This window comes from Acanthaster planci, linkage group LG17 (assembly GCF_054643075.1).
Source record: "Acanthaster planci isolate LZ-2023a linkage group LG17, COTS_SCS, whole genome shotgun sequence".
Classification (NCBI taxonomy): domain Eukaryota; kingdom Metazoa; phylum Echinodermata; class Asteroidea; order Valvatida; family Acanthasteridae; genus Acanthaster; species Acanthaster planci.
In genome coordinates this window covers 1,256,049-1,280,495 of record NC_141793.1, presented here as the reverse complement: position 1 = coordinate 1,280,495, position 24,447 = coordinate 1,256,049, and the positions used below count along the sequence as shown (strand labels likewise).

General features: G+C 41.9%; 1 protein-coding gene across 6 annotated transcripts; it reads right to left on the bottom strand.

The window, feature by feature from the left end:
- Positions 1-1,664: 1,664 nt before the first annotated feature.
- Positions 1,665-23,666, bottom strand: LOC110975264 (integrin beta-1-like). 6 transcript variants are annotated; one of them, XM_022227597.2, is made up of 24 exons: positions 22,982-23,666; positions 12,513-12,630; positions 11,754-11,860; positions 11,204-11,314; positions 10,774-10,861; positions 9,785-9,916; positions 9,072-9,168; positions 8,812-8,896; positions 8,482-8,568; positions 8,243-8,326; positions 7,812-7,892; positions 7,548-7,643; positions 7,271-7,360; positions 6,896-7,083; positions 6,610-6,694; positions 6,321-6,481; positions 6,117-6,198; positions 5,852-5,933; positions 5,575-5,702; positions 4,998-5,084; positions 4,582-4,708; positions 4,359-4,484; positions 3,927-4,153; positions 1,665-3,786 (listed from the first exon to the last, which is right to left on the bottom strand). In XM_022227597.2, exons 2-24 carry the CDS (start codon positions 12,592-12,594, stop codon positions 3,724-3,726), a joined length of 2,496 nt encoding a protein of 831 aa, XP_022083289.2. In that variant the 5' UTR covers positions 12,595-12,630; positions 22,982-23,666; the 3' UTR covers positions 1,665-3,723. The 6 variants fall into 6 exon arrangements, with proteins under 6 accessions (XP_022083289.2, XP_022083308.2, XP_022083314.2 ...); XM_022227616.2 differs by lacking the exon at positions 22,982-23,666 and adding an exon at positions 20,771-21,293; XM_022227622.2 differs by lacking the exon at positions 22,982-23,666 and adding an exon at positions 18,256-18,709.
- Positions 23,667-24,447: the final 781 nt, after the last annotated feature.

The following is a 24,447-nucleotide window of genomic DNA, read 5'->3' as shown; positions in this document are numbered from 1 at the left end:
ATCTTTCGGTTTACCAGCTAAAAGGTCGTGTGGTTATTGTGCTTCTCACGGGTACTCCTTGTAATTCATCCGATTTGAAAAGCAGTATAACTCCCAATCCTTCTGTAACTATTATCGGTGATGCTTTTCTCTTTCTTGTACCACTTTGTATGCATCTCAGTCCTGCCCGGATGTCTCCACTAGTTGGGTCAACGCAGTGCAAACTTTACTTGATACGTGACCTACACACGAAATTAAATTAACCGTGCAATTTCTACTTGAGTTTCCAAACTAACTTCTCATTGCGATATTGCCTGTTACTATTCCATTACTCTCCAGCCCGTATCAAGCTAAATTCATGTACATGTACATTCCTGATATACATCCATCGTTCCCCCTGTAAAGAGTCTTATTGGCTGGTGTCATTTACGGTGAAAGAACTAGAATGGAGGCTTTTTTCAGGGAGGCCATACCACGAAAACTTGGTTATAGATCCTGGATACCTTCGGTTTACAAAACCAAACGTGTCTCCCTGATCTTCTAGCGTAAAACAGACACATGATGGATGGCAAAGCGCCCACACAGTGTATTTTAATTGTGGGAATCTATCACACAATAGGAGGATTTAGAAATGGGTGAAAGGCCATTTACCACACATAGAGCGCAATTGATGGGCGTTGAAATAGAGTTGGTGTGCTTGGAGATGTCAGAAAAAATTGCCCTGCCTGGTTGAAGAGACAGAAATGTGATTTCTGGCCAAGTGCAATTTTAGATGTCTAAATAGATGGGGAAATATTGGGAAGCTTGCACGACTTGAGAAGTTTGCCCCTTTGTCATGGAGTGCAGTGATCGATTCGTATACATACACATCGTATAAAACATAGGGCAAGTTATCATGGCACACGGCCAGCGGCCTTGACACTTTTTATTTCACTCTATTCAAGCTTTGCGAATGGGCATCGCCAGGATTTCTGGGGGCGGCAACGTCTTTTTCGGGGGATTGATTGGGGAGGGGGACTACGCAGTTATCAGCTACGGTGCAGTTTACAGTTGGAGTGGCCAATTTTGATTTTGTTTTTTATGAAATGTGAACCTGAAATAACTCAAGGAATAAGGTCTAGAAGAGCTGACACAAATGCTTTTCTAGAAAAAAACCTTGTTTCTGCAGGAAAGGATAAGATTGTCTCATCACTAACATGAATAGCAACTTTTGTTACTGAACCGAACAATCAAAGCACTTTTATTGTTTCATTGTTCACTGACTCTTGTCCATGTGTCATCTCAGTAAATTTCCCTAACAAAGCACAGAGCTTTTACACTTGTTTTTAAAATCCTAGGTCATAGACCTCTCGGGCGCCGCAAACCAGGCAGGCTCCTGTCGATGTGGCAGACACGAGAAAATTACAAGATCGACGAGTCATCAAATCAGGTGAGAAAAATAAAAAAAGGGCACCTCGATTTCCTGTAGAAGAGTTATCCAGGGTGTATATTGCAAAGGAGGCAGGCAGATTCATCATCGGTTGTGAATTTGTCTTAGCTAGGGGCGGAGCCTTGGTGGCCGGGAGGGGGAGAAATACACCGATCAAAATGGATGGAGATCAAAATGTTATAAAAGGATTAGTTGATTTTTGTTTAAATTTAATTTTCCTATGAACTTCGGAATCACACACGCAGAAAGCAGCATGTTAATTACAGTTTTAGCCTCTTTAATTATATTGTCGTCTACACAGTACAAAAATCTATAAAATACGAAATGGCAAGTTTTAAATGATCAATTAAAGCTATTTAAACTACTGTAGAATTGTAAAGGATTAGAAATTAAGCATGTGTATTGATAAATATGTACTTATCCAAGTATAAGTTAAAACTCAGCACTAGAAAGTGAATGATACAACAAAATAATCGCCTATCTCAATTTTTGTCTTTTTCGCTTTGCAACTGAAAGCCGCATCTCTTCATCAACGACGACTACTATGCAAATATTTCAATCCAGCTCATCAATTACCATCACGCTTCCTCCATGAGGGTATCTCGTCGCCTTTGTTCGTTTCACACACAAAGTCCACCACTAAAACACAACATTAACCCTCTGTGCAGAACACAAATTATGAACCAATGAAATAGACCCTTTTTAGTCACGTGACTGCAAACGGCTGTCTTTTGGGCATTTACGATTTTGCAGACACATCACTGGCTCATGAAACACTTATCCATTTTTCTGGAAAATCCCTGCATATCACACAAGGCAGCTAATTTCACATAATCAGCCTTTAAACACAAGATCAGAAAGAAAGACAAAAACAGACACTCAGATCAAAGAAACGACAAAACAACCTGCACACACGAGCACATTAAGCTCTCGTCGTTAGAAAGTCCCAACTTTTAAAAGTTTAAAAGCAAGTTTGGCATTTTAATGTCAATTATTTACATCGACACATCGATTCCGTGCCTAGAACTATAGACTATCTTATTCAGCCTTGTGATTCTGACGACATACCGTAGCCGGAACCGACGGAGTGGGTTTAGAAGAGACGTTAAAATCTTCTCCATTTCGCAATTTATGTATATGCGTATCCTCGTTGCCATGTGCCAAAATTTGATCGCCAAGGAGTACGACGAAGGCAATGTTCCCATTCCCTGCCCGCCCGCCCCCAAGGTTCACAAGGAGACTGCACTCCTCGAACTACCAGAGAGTGCAAGATGGTGCATCGCTCACAATGATCACGGCACGTGGCCACATTTAATTCCGGATAATCCGTCTGAAAATACTGACGTCATTATTAGGTGTTCGGTGTAAGAAATTATCATACATCTGCGTTTATCTACACTTGAATTTCATATTCAAAATATATAGCATTCAGCACTTTGGTCGACTCTGTCTAAAGCTATTTACAATCACATGGTGCGTTCGCACGGTTACTCCTGTCAACACAAGTAAGATGCGTGCGCATTACACGTGGGTGCATGAGTGCAAACTCCCTCTCTAACGAAAGAATATACTCTTGCTGACCTGCAGGTCATACTCCAGCCGTTCGAGCGCTCGTGAGTATACTCCTGTTAACACGAGTAGCTCGCTCGAACGCACCACGGCGTCCCCTGCTAATATCACAGTTCTGGCAATTACAAGAACTGATTAATCGAGTTATTTAGTCGGCCGCCTCTCTCCAATCCACTCCAATTATCAGTTATTTTTTTTGTGCACAGCGTTCTTGCTCGGCTTGACAGAGGGCGTCATAACTTAAAAGATGCAATAGCATCTGGAAACAAATACAGCCCAGATCATAGGATTACGTTTACAATGCCTACTGATCGCACGATACATACTACTGCTAAACAAAAGAGGGCGGTATTGATTTAAGAACAACATAAATTGTCATCGAGGTATAGAACACAAGCAAAGGACAAACTGCAGTTTCAAAGTACTGTACGAATGAATTTCGAAAACCAGAGGCAAAAACACTTACTTTAATTTATTGAATAAAATAGTTGTTGGATATTTAGATATCAGTATTACTCGCGCTGTGTCACATGACTTTAATGGATGACCTCACATTGGAAAACGCGCACTAGTTGACAAACTTTGCGTTTTCTCAGGTAGGAAAAGCAGACCCACCAATGAGAGACTTAAAGATGCATTCAGATTGCTTCATCTTACTTGGACACCAAAGGCTTCTAAATAAGCTGAAGTCGAACTCGAGACGAAGCCGATGAGTTTGGAAATGACCATCTCTCCCTTGACTGGTGCTACTTTCCGTAGGTTGGGTTGATGAAGGTCGACGTTGCTTGTTTGTAGATGGGATTTTGCGCCTGAAGAAAACGAAATGAAAAGAATACAGATAGTCCGAGGGGACAGATGCAAACCAAGGAAGCCGTTTGCTTAGACGGATATGTTTATCTTATTTCTAGGAAAGCCTCTAAATTCAGCCACGGGCTTTTTCTCTCCTTACCTGCTCCCAGACGGCGTTTTTTTGCTCCTTCTGGAAGCGATCGTACTCCCTTTTGTCCCGCACGACATTGACGGCTTTGAGAAGAGCCAAGAGAAGAATGCCGATCAAGACAATGACAGCTACGGTACTGACGACGAAGATTAAAATCTCGCTTCCGGAAGCATCTTTCTCTATGATAGGACCTTTGCCATCTGTGCCGCTGCCACCACCGTCACCTCCGGTACACTCTGGCAATGGAAAAAAAAACGAGGGTACAAAACCATTTCTGAACTATTTCCTACAATGCGTTCATTATAAACATGTTGGAATCAAAAGCGAATAAAGAATATACAGGCTATCCGAAGACCTAAACTGTGAGTAATAGCCTACGAAGTGAAAATGCAAAAACTTGTACAATTGTGCGACAGAAAGTTTTTCTCGTCAGATTGTTACCTTTGGGTTCTTCGAAGTGGACAAGTATGGTGCCGTTGTTGAGAGTCTCGTACACGAAGCTGTACGTCAAAGAACAGTTGTTGCTCCCTTCGGGCACAGGAAACACACACGGACTGGACCCGTTTACTGTAGGAGTAGGGACAACACTTTGTTAACACAAACGAGCTCTTCTCTCCATACACCCATAAATATGCCAAATCCTGAACGAGGAACCACGACCTACCCGTTGGTAATTCTTTCTCGATCACCACAGCCACATTGCATTTGCTGCATTCCGCGGGAGAGATGTCCACGCCGTAGACCTGGCACTCAACACAGGGTCGGTAGGACGAGCACTTCCCGATACACGTCTGTAGAAACGATACATACAATACTTCAGTTTCCGTAATCGAGTCTGCATACACTCTCCATCGTCAGTCAACCAGAGAGATGTGTTTCGGAAATGTTGGATAGAATTATCTGCACGAGGGCTGCTCGAGTTGCTTTCATTTTGAAACATAGAAGCTAATGTATGTAACTGAGTAGAAGTAGTTTCCTGTGTTTTGACAATCGGCGTTCTTATGTTCGAAAATGAACGGTGACACTTCATGATGAGACCACCAACACTTAAGATGAGAGAAGACAGACGGGCCCACCCACCTTACACACTTCACACGTATCTCCTTGGAAGGGCGAGTCACATGTACATTCGTTGCAATTGCAACGTCCTCTCCCGTTGCAAATAAGCTGGAAAAAAACAACAGGAGGATCGTAGGCACGAAACCGAGTTGGTTAGGAACAAGACTGGGGCAACTGGAACTCTCATCGAGAAGTCACCTCCACGAATAACTATGGTAACTGAGTAGAAACTTCAAGAAGTTTTACATCCCTGAAGAACATTTCCAGGTTGCATAACCAAATCCAGGCGTATTAAATGACAAAAGATACCAAAAGATGGTAAATATTGCAGTCACAGATCAACTCCAATTTTTGAAAAAAAAACCCCTAAACATGGACTGATCCAAGCCATGTCTTTAGAATTCAGTCATGCAACTACACAACTGGGCCAACAGTCACCAGTCAATCAGTAAGTTGAAGTACTGGTCAATCAGTGCACTAGTCATTCAGAGTACCAGTCTACATGGCACCAATCAACCCTATCAACCAATCAACGAGACCATCAACGAAGTTAGGGTATATTTTGTCGAACACATTGTCTTGCCAGTGAAATACTCACCCCGTTGGACGCCAGACAGGCAGTTGTGGACGTGGAGCAGCCGCAAGCGTTACCAACGTAGCCTGGTCGACACTTGCAGGCACTGCGACGCCTCTTTTCATCGCATACGCACTCACCTCGATCTAGTCCTGTAAAAATTGGCGGGAAATATCAGATGATGAAGACCTACATAATTACAAACACACTGTGCGGGGACCCGTACGTGAAATATGCTAAAGGATGCTTGTGGTAATCTTTGGTAAATAATACTTCACCTTGTGTCGCAAAGCTTACTTACCTCCACATAATTCTGAATTGTGTCTTTCGCATGAAAAATTGTCGCATTCGCAGTGCCGCCCTGAAATGATTTCGTTTGCATTCTGCAAAGAGGAGATATGATAACAGTAACTTGAGTAAGAAATGAACTGAATCCTGTCATTGTGCTCCTATAGCTGGTGAGGGCGTACCATACCAGCTCATATACAGCTGCAAGCTGATGGATTCATAAGAACGAACGATGAAACAGAGCGACAGTCGTTGAAATGGATTGCTATAAAACTTACTTGCCGCTCAAAACAGACACATTCTCCACATATGCACTCCCCTCGGCCCGAGCAGACGACCGAGGAGGTCGCATTGGCGTTCCTGCGAAGAACCAAACGAATGTTCTGAGATAAGAAACAGCCGAAACTGCGACCATGTTTCATATCGCTGAGGCGGTTGTACATAATTATAAAGAACCCATTAAAGCGAAGATATAGCCTTACGCTCTGCACGAGGCGGTGTTTTCGTTCTTATCTCTGAAGAACGTTCCCGCGTCCTCCATGCCACTACACTCGCACAACTTGCCGTAGCGGCCGGCATTGCACGCGCACTGGCCACACGAAAGCGTCCCATTACCGTTGGTACAGTACTCGCTGTTGGGTATCTGTAGACAAGGTAGACAGTTTGAGCTTTGAGTTGTCAGTGATTGGAATTCTACAGACAAACTGCATTATATAAAATCGACTGTGGAAGTTGAAACCGTACTGGGTTCCTGTCTGTTACTTTGCTTACCCCAAATGCCTCACACTCGCAGTTGCATGCAACCTCAACTATAATCTCAACAGATTCGTCGAATCCAATTGGGCGAATGGAGAACCTAATTAGGAATAAATGCGACCAAATGAGAAAATACATGTACATTTTTATTCTAATCTCCTACATACAGTCTGAAAGGTAAAAAAGATATCTTCAAATAAAAAAAGAAAGTGTGTAACAGCAGCACTCGTGACATTTTGATTAAGAATCAATTCTCGACATATTGAGCAGTCCAATAATAAAGATGAAATTTGCGGCGTACTTTTGGATTTCGGTTTCCGGGCAACCCGTGGCCTCCACGCTGACATCAAAGCTAACCGTCTCACCAAGCCGTAGCCCGGTACACACTCTGGAGTCCGGACGTGGTGCCTCGTTCAGACACCGGGAGACGTACCTCACGGCGAGGTTCTCCGGCGCATTGTCCACAATCTCCACTCGCGAGGTGATTGTCTGTGGGGATACATCAGTCATTACCTATTGGTATAAACTTATGCCGCGTTGTATCTTTATGTAGCAGTGGGTGCGAATATTGAGATCTTAACTGAGCTGGTCTGCAGTCCACCATTCCTTAGATTAAAAATCATATTTCTTCCAAATTCCTAGAGATTATGGTCTTATTACTGTTTGTCATTTTTACCGCGTAGTTATCCTTGATCAGGTCGACGACATTTGAAGAATCGACGGCCAGTGTCCCAACTGTGGACCCCTCGATAAAATGAGCCAGATTCTGAGGAATCAAAATGAAAAGAAATATCATTCGAGTGAGCCTGGAAAGTGGAGTCGTTTTTAGTGGAGCCCCAACTTCAGGGCAACTTGTTATTCCACGAAGAATAGATAATAAGAAGATAATCATGTGATTGCGATTTTAGCTGTTTCTAGAAGCGCAAAGGAGATGAGACATCAACGCATCTTACCTGGTATAAATGGACATTAGTGGATGTTACTGCAAAAATCGGGATGACGTTTTGCTCTCGCATCCTGAAGTTGAGATGCCCAATTGAAGGGTAATCCTGCCATATCACAGAAAGGGTGAAACCTTTACATTGTCAGTTACACCCAAATGAATATATTTGATCATAACAAAGCTATATGCTGCCAGAGTGCACGCGTCAAAGTGAGAATCTATTGACCAATGGAAATCGAAAGTTAAATTTACATAATGAAACGTGAGGTCTTACATATTCATTAGCTTTGGTGTTGTAGCCCGTGACTGGATCGAGGTGACACTCCCCGTTGTTTGGTTGGACTACGCCGCCGAGCTGTATCAAGAAGGAGCGAGTTTATGTCAAATTCCACATGTGAAAATCAAAGCTTATACATTTGTGGCAGAATGATTTCATCCGTCATGATTTTTTTCTATCCAGTTAGCTCATCTTGCTTTATCTTAGTATTTTTGTTACTGTATTCGTCCTTTTACTTATTCTTCGGTCTTCTCGGTTGAGCTAGTGCCTTGAATCTAGACTTCTCTTTTCACGGGCTAAAAGTTTTTTTCAGTGGCTTATTAAATTTATCGCATTTCTTTCGATATCCCATGATTCCTAGCAGTGCAACATGGGCTATTTTCTGTGCATGGTCTCAAATCAGTACATGCAGTGTTTTTGCCCCGTACCTTTCCATCACCTGCAAAATGGAAGGCGTCATCGCTGGTGTAGACTACGATATGCCTAGCTCTGGGCAGCCAACCAATCTGATCCTGAGAAGGAAATGACAGCGGATGACGGCATCAGATATGATTTGGTTTAATAGTGCTACTTTGTATTTCAGTTGCTTTTCAATACTATTTCGTTACTGACAATACCAGTACATTGTATATAAACTTTAATTTAGATATTGGTTGACGTCACCTACTTTGCATACTGTGACCTGCATGAGGGCGTCAAGGCCAGCCTCGGGGCGATCCAAGTTACCAGAGACAGATGTCTCGTTGACTTTTACCTGCACAGACAATAAAGAGTGATTGTGAGTGCATGGTCCTTTCTCATTTATTCCTCAAAACTCCAGAAAAATCCTACTTAGCAAATGACATAGTCCCAGCCAAAGGGCTCAAAGTATTAGTACCAAGGTGGTTGAGGCTCTACTAAGAAATATTTCCCTTCCGCATATGAAAATCTTAGCTTTTCCTCGAGCAACTTGCCCGTGAAGACCATACTTTTCGTTTGCCATGGCCAGTTTTCTTACCGAGAATAAGTCCGTGTTCACGTCCAAAGGAAGATGATTTCTGAAGTTATAGGGAGCCTCACATCCAGGACATGGCTGCCGAAGACTGTTTAAATATAAGTATTAAGGAAAGAGAGTTTAGTTTGTTGAGAAAGCTTCACCAGTACGCCACTCTTTGCGACGATTCTCGATTCGATTCTCATCGCATCCGACAATTTTTATCAAACACCCGGCAGACCCATCCATATACTGACTTTGCGGGATCACGTGTTCGTGTTTACCTTTCTGGTGCTGTGTTGATGAAAGGCGCCACCGTTTTCTCGACGAAGGAGCCGAAACCCAGACGAAAATTCCTCGTAATGTTCCCCATTTCTTGCGCTGGAATGTTTCAAATGTTGAAAATAATCAGGGCAGGCTGGTATAACCATTCAACTGTGATTTCATTACTGACATGTTGAAAGGTTACAACCTAACCACAACACTTCATAGCAAAGTGCTATATGCAGCACACCATATTTTGTTAAATAGCTTGAATGCTGATCAACATGTTGACAAATGTTTTTATCATTTGGTATTTGTGTTTCCGTTGTGACATGCACGGGTTTCCTGCATGCATCCCACTCGGCTGCATGTTCACAAGAGTCAAAGTACATGCCATAGGCTAGCAGTGTTTCGCCGGTGTAAATGGCGTGGGGCGTATGAACATTGTTCAACTGAATGCGCACAAACCCGCACTCTTTAGCGTAGTAGGAATTCACATGAGTGCGAGCTCATGATGAAAACGGCAGGAACGTGTCAGTGAATAATGATGTGACCGGATATAATGGTTATGGCCGAATACGACACAGGTGCCTATGACAGTCCCTGCTAGCGGCTGCAGTTAGTTCCCTTAGATGCTGGCGTTACTCCTAGCCGCAGCCGGTTGATTCAGATACAACCCAACAAGATTTCCCAATCTTAACGAGGGCGTAGTAATTATGAACCGAATACCTACCTAAAATTTTGGCCAGGTCTTTCAGGTTATCCAAGTCATCTTGCATAGACCGGCTCAGATCCATGACGTAGTATAGATCCACAGGATAGTCTCGTGCTTGTCGAACAGATACTCTCAGATTGGCTGTTTCCTCTGCAAGAAAAGTCAGAACCGAATACCTGAAACGATCGTAGAGCAGTCGAACACTGCAGGAAAAGTCAGAACCGAATACCTGAAACGATCGTGGAGCAGTCGAACACTGCAAGAAAAGTCAGAACCGAATACCTGAAACGATCGTAGAGCAGTCGAACACTGCAGGAAAAGTCAAAACCGAATACCTGAAACGATCGTAGAGCAGTCGAACACTGCAAGAAAAGTCAGAACCGAATGCCTGAAACGATCATAGAGGAGTCGAACAGTCGAAACATGCGTGTCGGTGTCACAACGTAACTCAATAAAGTTCACACTAAACATTCCAACCTTGAGATTTCAACCATACAGACCTCACATAAATGTAAATCTGACATGATCTCACAGGAATAGTACCGCAAAATAAACGTCACTGATACTTGAAAAAAATTCAAACCAACTAATTGATTTACAGCTGATCCACCCAATGAAAAACATCGAATGAAAATATCACGTCATGAATCAGGTACAGATGGAACGCGTCAGGTGAAACCGTCTTTTATCATGGGCCAAATTTCTGTATGCCCTTCTCCTTCTTTTGCATTTTGTTCTATGCGAAAAGCACACTATGGACATTTAAACTGGGAACCACAAAGCCATACCATGTAGAGAATTTCTCAAATACCCTCTGATAAACAAACAACTCAGCGTTGTATGCCATCTCCTTTTTCCCTCGCTTTAGTACTCCTTTACTCCCGTGAACTGCGATAAAGATTCTGATTGGTTCGTATTCCCTCCTTGGGTGGATTAGATTTAGGCCCCGACTGAAGGTCTATGTCGCGTCAGTTTGCGTCTGTCGGTCGGGGTAGGGCTCAACTTACTCGGTCGTAATTTCAACTTTATCCTCTGGGGCGCTACTTGCACGGCCTCCGTTGACGGACCTTCCCCAGCGTCGCTCAAAGGATCGTTCTACGAGATAAATAAAGGCTACATTGTAGAACAAGAAAACCTATGATTGCTTCGTAAGATAAAGTTTAATCGAAGTCGCCATGCAATTAAACTCTGCGATTGAATAAAAAATGGCGATAAAACAAGCAAACTAAGTAACAAAACAAGTGGTGCTAAATGGAAACATATTTGGCATGTTTATTGTACAATATTAATCACACGATGTTTATTTAAAACCAGGGTTTTGCACCGTTTGTGTGTCGGTAGAAGAGAGGGTTGACCGGGAGAAAGACAGATTCTTGCCCGATGGTCTTATGTCTGGATAGATTTTTGTTGTGTGACCAAAGTCTGTTACACATATACCTGTTCTACCGCTACAGCGGTTTGTGGGAATGCTATATCTTGGCACAGACTGTTGTTCGTCAAGCTGGTGATTAAATCGCACCTCGGATAATTGGTCTCCTCCGCATAGCCCTGAAAAAGAAAACAAGTTACACACGATGAATTCAGACAGAGATTCCCAGTCGTCGCTGATTTATATGACGAGTAGGGACTTTCCCGTCCACTTTTAGATACGAAACAGTCCTGCACACTTCGCGCCACGCGCGTGTGAACCAGTGCGCGCATACGGCAATTTCATGATGTATCGCTTGCGCCACCTACCCGTTCGTGTACAAAATCACCACTCTACCAAAAAGTCACCATACAGTTGGATTCAGTTAACCTTCATGAAAATCTACTAAGTAGTGCGACAGAAACTAAGAATAGAAACCAGGAAAAAAAAAGACTAACCACGCTGCAAAAGCTGGCAGCATAAACACCACGTGGTACAGCTGTATAAACGTCCGAGTGCACAAAATGAAGTTCAATTTTGGTATGAACTTAACACCACGCTAAATAGGCAGTCACACACCTGATCCTCACACCAGGCACACCTTGGATCCAATGAGATGCAGTCGCCGCAACTGCTTGCCTCCGCGCATGGATTGTCATCTAAATTTTGGGCATCTTGGGCAGAGGCTGTATCAGCCGAGAAAAACACCAAAACAGAATCAAAACTAAATCAAAAAAGGACGAAATTAAACTGCCGGGGAAGCATAAAAAATGCTAAGTTTTCCAGTCGTGTTCACCATAATTACAGGCTGTCTGGAATTGTAAGTAAAAAGACACGGGTCGACAGATGAGTCAGAAATACAGTCGAAACATTTTTGGACATAAACCAAATAGGAACTACACTGGATAAATTGAAATTGGTTTTCCGTGTTTTTAAAGCACGTTGACACATAGTGAAAGCTTTAAGCTTGTCTAGAATAAGGAACAATTTTATGGCTTTCGAGAGGAAAACAGGAAATGAAGTGTATGTAAAATGTAATTTGATCTTCGGGGTAAGTCCTTAATGAACTCAAAAATATATCGGACGAATGCAAGATTCTATACCCTTCAAATTCAAACATTACGTATTCCTTGACATGCCCTTTGCAGTGGCAATGCAAAATCGGTAAGATTATACTCTCGCACATGTCCTGTCATACTCCTCGAAATAAGGAGTCAAGTTACAGATAAACTCTTCACAGCACAACATTTTGTTTCAAATCCACACTCTGACACACACCGACCCGGTTTTATTAACCTGAGTGGAAAACAGAAACGCAACCAAATACTGCGATCTCACCTTGCATAGTGCACATCGTTGATAGTAAACTTAGCGTTATCCCTACCCACATCCATTGTCTGTATCTCGTCATCTCGTCCATGTCTACTGCCAGTACAGGCGATATTCTCCCTTTGGCCTGCCGAATAATCACAGGAAAGGTTCACCAATGCCTGCCCAGCTTTACTTCATCTGCTCAGTTAAATAAAGATCCACATACAATGATGAAAGGATTCGGACACTTCTATCGCCATTCCGACCCTTACACTTTGCAGTTTGAAGAACCTAGGAACACTCGGTAAATCATGATTTGTCTGATTGCAGTGAAATGCGATTTCCGTTCAGTCATCCTATTGGGAACTAGGTCGTTTCTTTCTCGATTTCAAGGAGGAAGATGTGACAGCCAATAATGGTTTTTCCACATTGTGTTCTCGTTTAAAAGCCGTTTATCACTGATAAATGGTCCTGTTTTTAACCGACGATTGCACATCAATTTATTTGGAGTGCGTGGACACGATTCCTAAACTCGTAGTAGTAAAACAGGCCACTGCAGACTCGGAATAAAATATATTCAAGTTTTGCTATACAGTTCTGTCCAACTTCAGATATATTTCAAACATATTGAACACTGTCAATCAGTGATGCAGTTTTTTGCTGTCCTTGTGTTTAATTTTGCAGCAGCTATAAATGGCGTGCTCTGTATGGTAAAACTAGTAAATTCTGAAATCACGATACAAATACAGATGTAACGTATTTTGAATGAAGCAAGTTGAAGTCGAAGCATCTTGCGTCAATCACAATGGACAGAGTGATCGAGGCTTTTAAAAGCCGTGTCCAAATTACCTGGCTGCGGCTTGATATTACACACCAATCTATCAGAGTGACTTCAGCCACCTCTCGTAATTTAGTGGTATGTATTTCAATCCACAGCCAAATAATTCGGACACGGCCAACAATTTAGCTTGACAGTTGCAGGCAACATAGGATGTGGAGCAGAGAAGTCACTATAAGGGCGTGGTCTCTCTAAGTCCAGTGCGAAAGCAGGGATTCTGCTCCGTGGATTATCAATGCCAGACATGGAATAGGAAGCCACTACTTACCTTGTTAAACCTTGATTATATTGTATTATAAACAGCTTCAACCGGTGTGCTGTATCATTCACCCTAATAAATCCTCCAATCAAAGAAGCCTTTTTTTTTACCGTTGGCCCTTCCTTATTAAGGTCATGCTTTCTAGCTCTTTTTACCTTACGATGCATCGATGAAATAAAAGTACATGCGTGTTATGATATAAAGATGGTATTCTCTCTTTTAGAAAATAATTCGCCTGTGCTTATAGCAATTCTGCCATATTCATCTGCAAAGGTTTGATTTTGTGTTTGTAATTCACAGCCTGCTATCAGGGTTTGTGAGAACACACGGGAACGTTATTCATACTGAATGAATGATGGTATGAAACACCCCAGTGCAGCACTCTAAATTAGAGCTGTGAAATTAATTAAAATTTGTCTATAAGGTCGGCGTATCTTAAACAGTCTCGTGATTACGCTTCCAAATAAACTATGCAAATGTGCATCTACAATTTTCCAGATGTGCCGCAAGAGCAAACATCGAGAGAGCGGCTTTTCTTGAAGATTTAATCACGACCATCGAGGTCGATTTGAACACTGACCTACCTGCCGATGTCTTCTTTAGTAATGATGCGAAAGACGTGCAGGTACACGCAGTATTGTTTTGGATGTGACAGAGGTCGCAATCTTTTATGAAGACTCGTTCTCTTTGTTGTAAACGTGCGAAACAGAAACCGAGACATATTAGAGCACTGGATTAAAATGTCGGCGTGCTGCACGTCTCGTCTGAATACTTCAGTAGATAAAACCTTTTTCATCATTCTTTTTCCATGGAAAAAAAAGAAAAAAATCCAATGCGAGAAAGGAGGCATTTACCTTTCGCGAGTCGCCGATCCTCAATCGTTGAGTGCAAAATGAGTTAGTCAAGGCAGTATAGAACTCGACACGCGTTCAGCTTTGGTTTTGTGTGACCAAAAACACGGAAGGAAACCTGTAAATTCCGGTGGTGTGAACCACGTCGTGAATAGGCTGCAGTCCCATGTCAAGGACCCCATACAGCGCACCAAAGAGCAAACAGAAGGAACATGGTGACGTTTCCGCAGTGGTTGAAAAAAACATAAAAATGCTGCATGGGCTGTGTTGTCGTGACAAACAATCAGTAAGAATTTAGGTTTAGCTGATTACTTTGGTAAGAATGATCCTTAAGTTTGCCTGGGAGTGATGAAATGCACTTGCATCCACCAATGTGGTCAGCAGACACTCGTGAGATTTCACAAGACAGTGACGTGATCGCGCGAGAATAAACTTCTGTGACCTACACGTACATGACGAATCACTCATTGTAACAGGCTGATGAACTCTGCTCGTGTTGATTCGAAATGTCCATGCATCACAAAGCGCTGTTGGTTGAAACATACACGGACAGTATACCCCACCCATGCATTATTACTTTTTAATCTACAGTCACATTTCCCCCAATTCTGCGAATTTGAATTTGATGGGCATACAGCATTTCGCCACTGACGTCACAGACTACACACATGGCTGCCGATGCTTCATCTTAGAAGTGTAGAGTAAATGCCACGTGAATATTAAACGCGCATCAGTGGTGTTACGTTCCGTGTCAGGCGAAATAACAGTGTACATGCAGCGTGTTACAAAATTATAGATTTATAAAAGGCAAAGTATTCGAAGGAATGAAGAGATTTTTACACAAGCGTACCCCCTGATCATTTTGTGGAAAACGACTTTAGACATTAATCTTTAAAAATCTTGATGAGGTATTTTATCGCTCAGTGTGTGAACAGAAAAAAATATAAAGTAAGATGAAAAATCTTTAAAATCCTTTAGTTTAAAAATATTGTTTACTTTTGTACTCATTTTCTACGGTGAACAAACGTCAGGTCTGAGAATGAAAAAGACACATTTTGAAGCTTTTTTTCTTCCTTACATCAATTTCCTAAACATACACATTGCATTCACATAAAAAACGTTTGAAGTAAAGTTGGCGTTGAACACAGCCAGCTGAAAAATATACGAAGCCATAGGAAAACCTGTTTAGGCAATAGTGACCGCGCAGAAGGGCGGTGAACGATGTTTCCCGACGCGGTTACACCTCGGTCTCTTCTTTTCGTTGAGGCACATCCGTAAGCAAATCTCCCAGTTATTCAACCGCCGTCGAATACCCGAACGAGCGAATCTAAAAATAACTCCTCTTAGCGGTTTCCAACGTCTGTCTCCATTCGTATTCTTTAAGGCCTACCTGTTGTTATGAATGTGCACCTGCCGAAATGCGAGACGGACTGTCATGTCTGTTCCATGCAGCTTGCAATCCACACCGTTCTTTCCGTTACAGTGCTCCTTCCTTATAGGTTTGATTCTATTTTGTGAAAACAGAATCATTCTAGTTTGGGAGGGATATATTTTATGTAACCACTTCATCATCTGTGCCACGTGATGAAAACTAACTAACTCCTATTCAACCAAATAGCGTCAGCGAAACAAAATAGGAAGTGCGATATATTGGTAACGTCAGTTTGCTCATACCGATCAAAACATGGGCAAAAATAAATATGACTTACAGCGAAAATAGAAGCTCTTTCAATCATGAAGTATTCAACCTCTCAAGTAAATAAAATCTATTTTACTATGATTGTCTAAAGCTCGAAATGTGTCTAATTGTAATGATCAGGTATTTATGTTTTTGGGCCTGGTTAAATATTTAGAATTTAGTAAAACGAGATACAATGCCACAAATTTTACGGCTGCTGCTATTGTGCAAGAAAGGTTCAACGTAGCTAAGGTCATTTATTTTCTGAGGTTAAGTCTTTGTGAGGAAATAAAAAAAGGACTAATTATTGGTTGATCTCGACGAGAAAGGAACTATCCATTTATAAGACGACATCCTAGTAATCAAGGGTAGGAAGAAGGTATTTCCCGTTTGAGCTCCTATGGCGACAGAATTGGCTTCTCTGTCACCGCTAGAGATCATTCTGACCCTTCATTCTGTGACAGATGAATCCAAACAACAGTACGTTACGTCCAGCAAGGCTTAGCGATAGGATTATAATGAAATATCTCTGTATTAACGTGGGTTTATTCAATTAGAGACGACTCTTCTTCCAGATGCCTATAAGGCATCAAAGTATAAGAACTACAATAAACATAGCATTGTGTGGATTCTCTATGGAGATATTTTTAAAAATCCTTTTCTTTGCAACAGGTATACACCATTTTGTGTCTACTGTATTAAATTTCTTCTCGTTTTTGTTCGATTGTCCCTTCAAGTGGATTGTTTAAAAATCACTTTTGCGGATTCTGCAAAGAGACTAACCTTGGACGTTTCTGTTAACTCCGTGATAAGCCGGGAAAATAAAAATCTATGTTCACGTGTTTTCCTGGTAGAACTTTAAATCTAATTTGACGATAATATGTATGTTTTATGTTTAGACTCTCGACGAACTAGTTGTTTTATTTTTAGACTCTCGACGAACTAGTTGCATGTCTATAACTTACAAGTCTTATTCCAAGTCTCCGGGTTCTTGGTAAAAATATCCAGTGAAAACTTACACAAATCAAGTTCGTCACAACTTAGCCTTTGGAGTTTCATTTCACGTCGAACCATTATCAATTTATTGATAGCCTCGTCGTCTTTTCTTTTTAAAGGCTGAGGCAAAAGATGAAGAAATTGCACGGTTCGAAGAACAAGACAAGTGTAGCATTGACCTCTTTGTTGGTTGAACGACCGATTCCGCCTGCCCACCCATCCAGGATATACCGAACGACAAGCCGGTTTATCCTGCTTCCGCAAGAAAAAAAAAATCATCGATGCGTTTTATTCACAGAGCACGGTGAGTTGAAACATAACGAAGTCACGAAGCGTAGATCACAATTCATGTTATCGAGTACTTGTTTATCGCGAGTCGTCTGTTTCCTTACATTTCTAGTTACCATTCACTCAGAAGTTAACATCTCGATACAGTATTACTAAGGCCGATGACGAGACAAACTATCAAACATGTCAGTGTTAAAATGTCCAAGACTCGTCAAATTATTTATGCGTTAAAGGGGCTCTCTCTGCGCGTTGTTTAAAAATATCAAAGTTATAAGAATCCAGAGCGGCTTGACTGTACTTTTAATCGCTGCATTTTCGCGTTCCTATTTCACGGGTCAAAGAGCTCAGTGTGAAGTCTCCAAAAAGCCCCCTTCTCATTCATCCACTCCAGGGCCCCTATGATCTAAATGAAGTGCAGAACGCAGTATGAGTAAAAAATCTTGACGAAGATTAACGCCGCTCGCATCTGTTTACAACGTTTCACTACTGCACTTCAGTGAACGCTCTCCATATACCTTACGAAGCATTCCTTAAACGCGTTTATGATAAAACGCCTTGATGCATTCTAGATACCGTCTTCTAGTATTTGACGGCTGAACCGTCTATTGGCAGTATAGGTTCCGCTCAACTGTGGTTTTGCCAAGAACCATAGTTGAGTGGAACCTACTGCCGATAGCCATACGACAAGTAACTACGGCTGACAGGCTGCAGACAAAAATAATCAACATGGATCTAACTACTTTTAGTTGGGGGGGCACTATTAGTGTACACTGGCAACGGCACACTTGCAATAGTATATCCCGTTTGAGGAGTATGTTTGCAGTACTGAGAAGAAAAAGAAGAAGAAAAAACATATTTACCCCTTAGACAGCTTTCCAAAGGATATTCCAAAGGTAAGGTTCACCCCGTCCCAAGACACGATCACCAGAGATCCTGCGCGGTGCCATGTGATGGATTACCGCCGGTTTTCACTTAATGCATTCCCCATCGTGCACGAAACACAGTGTTTACAAAGGTGCCGTCAATGGCATTCCGCCATCTTGAAATGGCGTCAACAGACATGGTCATGCATTTCTCGTTTCAAAGTCATCGATATTACAGCCAGTGTTTAAACGATGCTAAGTCAATTTCCATGGTGTTTGCAACCTTCTTCTTTATCCACGTCCCTTTAAATAGTACCGGCTACGTGTGTCGCAATTCTATTGTAGCAGGCACAAAATATCTTAAAAAGCTATTTTACACAATTTGAAAACACAACTTGCTGCCAACTTGTGCACTGTGGACTTGTTGGCTCTCACGTTTTCCAATTACAAGGATAAGTATCCACCTGCACCTAGTTCAGTCTGTTTTCAAACACACTATAGATTGCTGGTTCACTGAAAACACTAGTAAATCAGGTTCACCGTAAAATATGATCCTAGCCTCTGATCCAAAGGGGAATAAAATTCAGTGTAACATGACTCACAATATTGGAGTAAAAGCATAGGAGGAATTTGTGACCTGCTACATGTATCTCTGTGGTTACCCTTGTCACCAAACACCGTATCTGCGCCTACCAGTTCCGGACACAAATCAACAGTAGGAAAAACAGGAATCATTTCTCGAAAAGGCAGATGATCAACAGGGTAGTTTGGGACTAAGTTCAGGTTTGTTTATCCCACATTCACAATGGGCCTAAAGAGGCCTTCCCAGAAACGGACATAATAAATGTGACGAGTGTGAATGGGTGGCTCTTTATGAGGCAACATCACGTGACCCACTAAATTCCAAAACCAGACTGAAGTCGGTAATTAGAATGTTTTCCTATTCCTCTCCCCTGCCGTTAAAGTTCATATTCTTCAAAATAAACTATATGGGGTTTGCATGCCTGCCATCTTGCAGGCCACTGCCTTTGTTCCTAAGGGTCTGCACAAAGGAGGTTTCCCTGTAGAACAAAGGAACTGCCCTGCAAAATGGCTACCACGCAAAGCCTCTATAGTGCAAATGTTGCCTGCAGAAAGCTTTGGTATATGGCAGTGAAGTCATGGACTGTGCATTGTTCATGTGTGAATACTGGTGTCATTTTTCGGATAACAGCTCTCCAGCCTGCTTGGAATGGAGGGTCATCCAAAGTTGAGCAGCGTGTTCTTGGAAACCACAAGTTAAATTCAAACCTTTCGTTGGCAACGGAAAACTGAAAATCGATAATCCCTTCTACGTAAACCTCCCCATCTAACCGTAGAGAAAGGAAATGACAGCTCCAACTAAAAACATTCATTCGGTTTTTTCTAGAGGTGACAATGCATAGTCACTGTAGCGTGACAGGATTCTTTGTATGAAAGTGAATGGTGATGAAGTTCATAAGTGGAAGCATTTTTTATGGTTCTACTTTGTTGTCAACACTCGAGCAGATCGCAATTCCACATTTTGTTGGCATTTCAGGTTTCCTGAAAGTATTCCAAGTATAATAATCATTGTTTGAACAGATGGTACCATTCAAACAAGCTGCAAACAGCCGATACGGTAGTGGTCGCTGATCATTGCATGATATTCAAGATGCCCAGCAAGAAATATTGCATGGATTGAGATCAAGCGTATTGGACGATTGGATTTTTACAAGCGTATATGCAACACATACAGCCGGTGAAACATTTTAGTTATGGTTCAGAATTAACTTTCATAACCACTATAATCGGTATATTTACATTTCACTTTCTCTTTGAAAGGGATATTGCTGCAAAAGTCATAAGAAACCGACCTAAAATAAAAATGATAATTTACAGAAATGAATTCAAACGCTCGGTTTCCCTGAAAATTCCCCTATTAGTACATGCCTATGTTTTCAAAATGGGATACACGGAACTCTCCAGTTTGGAAAATGAAATAATTCTGTACTTGACCACGGTCATATATGGAGGCAAAATCGTAAATTGTCATCCATTGAATCGATGTCTGCTTGAACGAATGAATACAATCCTTACACGTGTCATTGGAATGTTCTAGACATAATTGGTCATCCACATCCAACCATGTACATTGCGCGCTCATTTCGGTGTCAGTGACATTGAACGTGGCGACAAAACTTCCCTACTTCAAAATTTTTGATATATCAAAAAAAGTAAGCACCCAAGCAACACTTTGTGTACATATGGAATGAGAATACACTGTAGGCCTACACATCATTTATAATACATGGAAGGCGGGTTTGTGGAGACCATGGGAACTAATCTCTGTTTTGAGCTGTATGATTCTTAGAAGAACCAATACCACAACTCAACTCCACAACTACCACAACTCGGTGCTACCGCAAACCTTCCATACGGTGCTCAGGTTCACCCGTGTAAATCTTGAAGTTACACTCAACTTTCTCTGGAAAGGGTTAAAGGGGCTCCATACCTGTAGATGCTTGGATGATGCACGATCAAGATCGAAACCTTGTGGGATGTGCAAGACAAGTTTCAGCGGGCCAACTTCCTTGTTAATCCACACATTCTCAGTGACCAGAGCGGAACAAGCTAGTAGCGTGCTCGGTCAAGAGAGCTCTCTGCGAGACCAGATTGCCGGTATGTGTTACACGCGAGTGCGAAACCCGAGTTCATGGACGTTGATGAAATATCAAATGTTATTTCCGTTGAAAAGAACTTTCTGGGAATTCCAAGCAGAGATGTGCTTCTTTACAGAGCTTTTTTCCAGATGGATGTCGGAATTTTACTGTAGCACTGGCATTTGGCTTGTGTCAGAGTTTGGATATTTCCAGCGAAGTTTGTGACTGAACTTTATAGGCTGAAACACAACAGTGATGGAAATCTCATTTCGACATCACAATGATTATAGAAAATCTTTCTTGATCCGTAACTTGAAGAGGAACAACAGGAAATCGGAAATTCAAATGGACATCTGAAGCGACCATGACATTGACGAGCGATCTGTTCCAGCTTGACGGAACTCCTGCCTTGAAATCGCACGTCCCGTGCGTATAGCTTTATGTACTGTGCACCTCCACGCCCAACTTACATTCTAAGTTCAAGGAACTGACATTTCGGGGCATTCAAGGGCACCTTTTATAAATAAGGTTTGGCGTGAACCATGCAAGAATTTCCTAAGGGGCACCACCACCGACGCATTGTAAGAAAACATCAGCGCTGAATTACCACCATATGGCATTTCATGGTGTATGATGACCATGGCTGTGTCCAAAACTCATGGCTGCGGCTGCATATAACACGTGCGTCAATAGGGGCCACTGGATAGCCACTTCCCGTAGCCGTGCGTGTAAATCCCATTCGCTGCCAGTTGATATGGCCTCTTGCCGAACCAGATCCCAGAGTATCAATTCAACATAGCAGTTGATTCATTTCTACGGTTCATGGCTTGCACACGGGCTATCCCATGGATTATGGTTTCTGATTATCCCATGGATTATGGTTTCTGATTATCCCATGGATTATGATCTGTCGCGCCACATTATAGGCCTAGTAATAGGTGCTCTATGGGTAATTCCAGAAATTAGGGGTCCATTTATTTCGTGTCCCTGTCACATCTGACATGATTTTGATTATGATTTTATAGGTTCAAAACACATTTTCTAATTTTCAAGAGTGATGAATTAATGGAAAATTACCTGCCAAACAAATAGCAACAGTCTGAAATCAATTCCAGTGATATTTCCACGTCAAATATCAAAGGTCAGATGTAACAGGGACAAGAAAATGTCACACATTTGGACCCCTCATTTCTGGAATTACCCTATATGATAATTTTTCAATTTGTTTTTACATTTAAGAATGATGTCACAGTGCCACACTTCCAGATTTCTTACATTGACGAAGTAGCTCAAAATTAAGGCGTTGGAAATCTAGCAGTTTGCAAATTTTATTCGAGCAATTTTTATTGCAGTGTACAATTTGTTTTCAGGAAGTAGGTCCGGCAATCCTGCCATCTCAAGTCATTCGGACCTCCATAAAAATGTGTGAGAATACTAAAAACACGTGCATGCACAGAAAAAGTAATGTGGACATTGTTGCAGTAGTAAACCGCGCGCATCTCTCATCTGCGGATAATTGGGTGGCCCCTTAGGAACCCTCGGGCCGCTGCATTCACTGTACGCAGGACAATACCCCAGTCACAAGAACACCTGCATTACGCATTTAAAGTCGGGGCCTTCAAAGGGCAAACCAGGATTTCACTATACTTCCACGATTCGGTTGGTAAGAGACACCTGATCCAACCAGTGTTATCACCATGCTATAACTATCGACGTATCGGTGTATCCTTGAAAATTTTTTCCGGTGTTTGCTTACTGAATGACAGACAGTCTTAGTCTTGTTCTAAAGGAAACTTATTAAGCTGACCTAAGTCAATCTGTAAGCTCAATTAGGCACTTGCCACAATGGGTGATTATAATGAATTAAAATTTACGCAGTTCTTAATCTCGTATACACATTCACAGGGTACCTGTACTGTACATGTACAATGTTTAAAAGTAAAATATTCTGGGTTAGTACAGTGTACTGTTTTTAAAACAGGGTTCATTGTGCATACACCAAACAATAATACATGTGCAAGTTATTTTGAATATTTAATGAAGGCAACTTGAAAAACGCTCACCGTCGACTGCACTGTCGTGTTGCTGGCGAGGTTGTCTTTCGCCGATGCTGGGAAGTCGGTAATGTCGTATCGTCAAGGGAGTATTTTTACAGCGTGCCCAGCCGTTTATCCCATTCAGGTGAAACGTGCGCTGTCTGAGACGAACGTTTCCAGCCGTTACACAGCGGGCCTCTGAATATGTAATTCATAAACGGTGTGTTCACCAAGAGAATTTTTAGTGTCGAGTTGGCCCCACATGTATAACGCAGCTGCCTCTCACACGCAAGCTAATTGAGCGTCTATCATCAGTTGCTGTATAACCCGTTCCTCATAACACCCCCTTTCCACGAGCGTGCAGAGCTCCTGAGCAGCAGAAGTGGCTTACGGCAACATCCACTTCAACACAGAACGTCCTCTCACTCTCAGAATCCAAATATTGTGGTTCCATTAATTAAGGGAAGCGTAGGTTATCTTTATCAGCGTACTTGCTTTCTTTCTCGGTTACAATGTCAGCCACGTCCGTATTGATATACGTGTATTTACAAAGAAAGACCATTACAAGATGGAACGACTTCCTCCATCCGTTCGTTTCCTGTGCTTCCCCGCACGTTATCTGACCAGCAGCGACTGCTCTCCGCGGGATTGTGATAGCTTATCATGCTTGCATATGCACTGCGTGAACCCTCTGTTATCAGTAATGTACTGCCATAGAGTCGAATGGGAGCCGTGCGTTTGTAGTCGGATTACCCATTTCCTCTGTCGTGCTGTGAGTAGGCAGAGGCGACAGCCACCAGACAATAACATTTCCTTTGTTTCAAAGTGGGATTGGCGTCTGCGGTAGTAAAGATGCACAGCGTTAGACGATCGTAGGACGTCTGTGCCTGTGTTGGGATTATTAATATATGCACGCCATTGTGTAACACTATCCATCCCCGGATTCCCTTTGTTCCTTCGCTTGGCCTCTCCAAGGAGTATAAATTTACCGTTTACAAAAAATAAAAACAACGTGAATAAGAAATTATCATTATATGGATAAAAACACCACTTTCGGAATAGGCTTATTCAACTTTTTTGGGATTTTTGGGATTTGGGATTTTTTTTGTCTGTCAAGCGAAACAAACGATGTCCGATAATTAATATTCGTATTGCAGCGCCCTCTGTCGGCAGTCTATTCATTTCAGCACAAAAAAATCCTTAAGTTAATTTTCCTCAGAGGCTGCTAGTTTAGATTGTTGACGGCAATGAGAACTGCAAGAATTGGCTGATATGAGATGATGCAGGTACACTATAGGGCACAGTCCACTAATTCAAGCCCCATTGAAAACAGTGTAAAATCAGGACCGTTCAGGGCCCAATAGCATGCACGCCAACATCCCTGAGATTTCTGAAACACAAATGAAATGATTGTCTGGTCCCTCGTCTTTCAGTTTCTTTTCAGATTATTTGTTTAACCAATTACATTTTTAAATATTCTCACAAAATGAAAT

Excerpts from the sequence above, each read along its gene's own strand:
- LOC110975264 (XM_022227597.2), bottom strand. The coding sequence starts at position 12,594 with ATGGACGAGATGACGAGATACAGACAATGGATGTGGGTAGGGATAACG. Across the intron at positions 4,485-4,581 it reads CGAGAAAGAATTACCAACGG|TAAACGGGTCCAGTCCGTGT; the intron begins GTAGGTCGTGGT and ends CTACTCCTACAG. Across the intron at positions 3,787-3,926 it reads AAAACGCCGTCTGGGAGCAG|GCGCAAAATCCCATCTACAA; the intron begins GTAAGGAGAGAA and ends CGTTTTCTTCAG.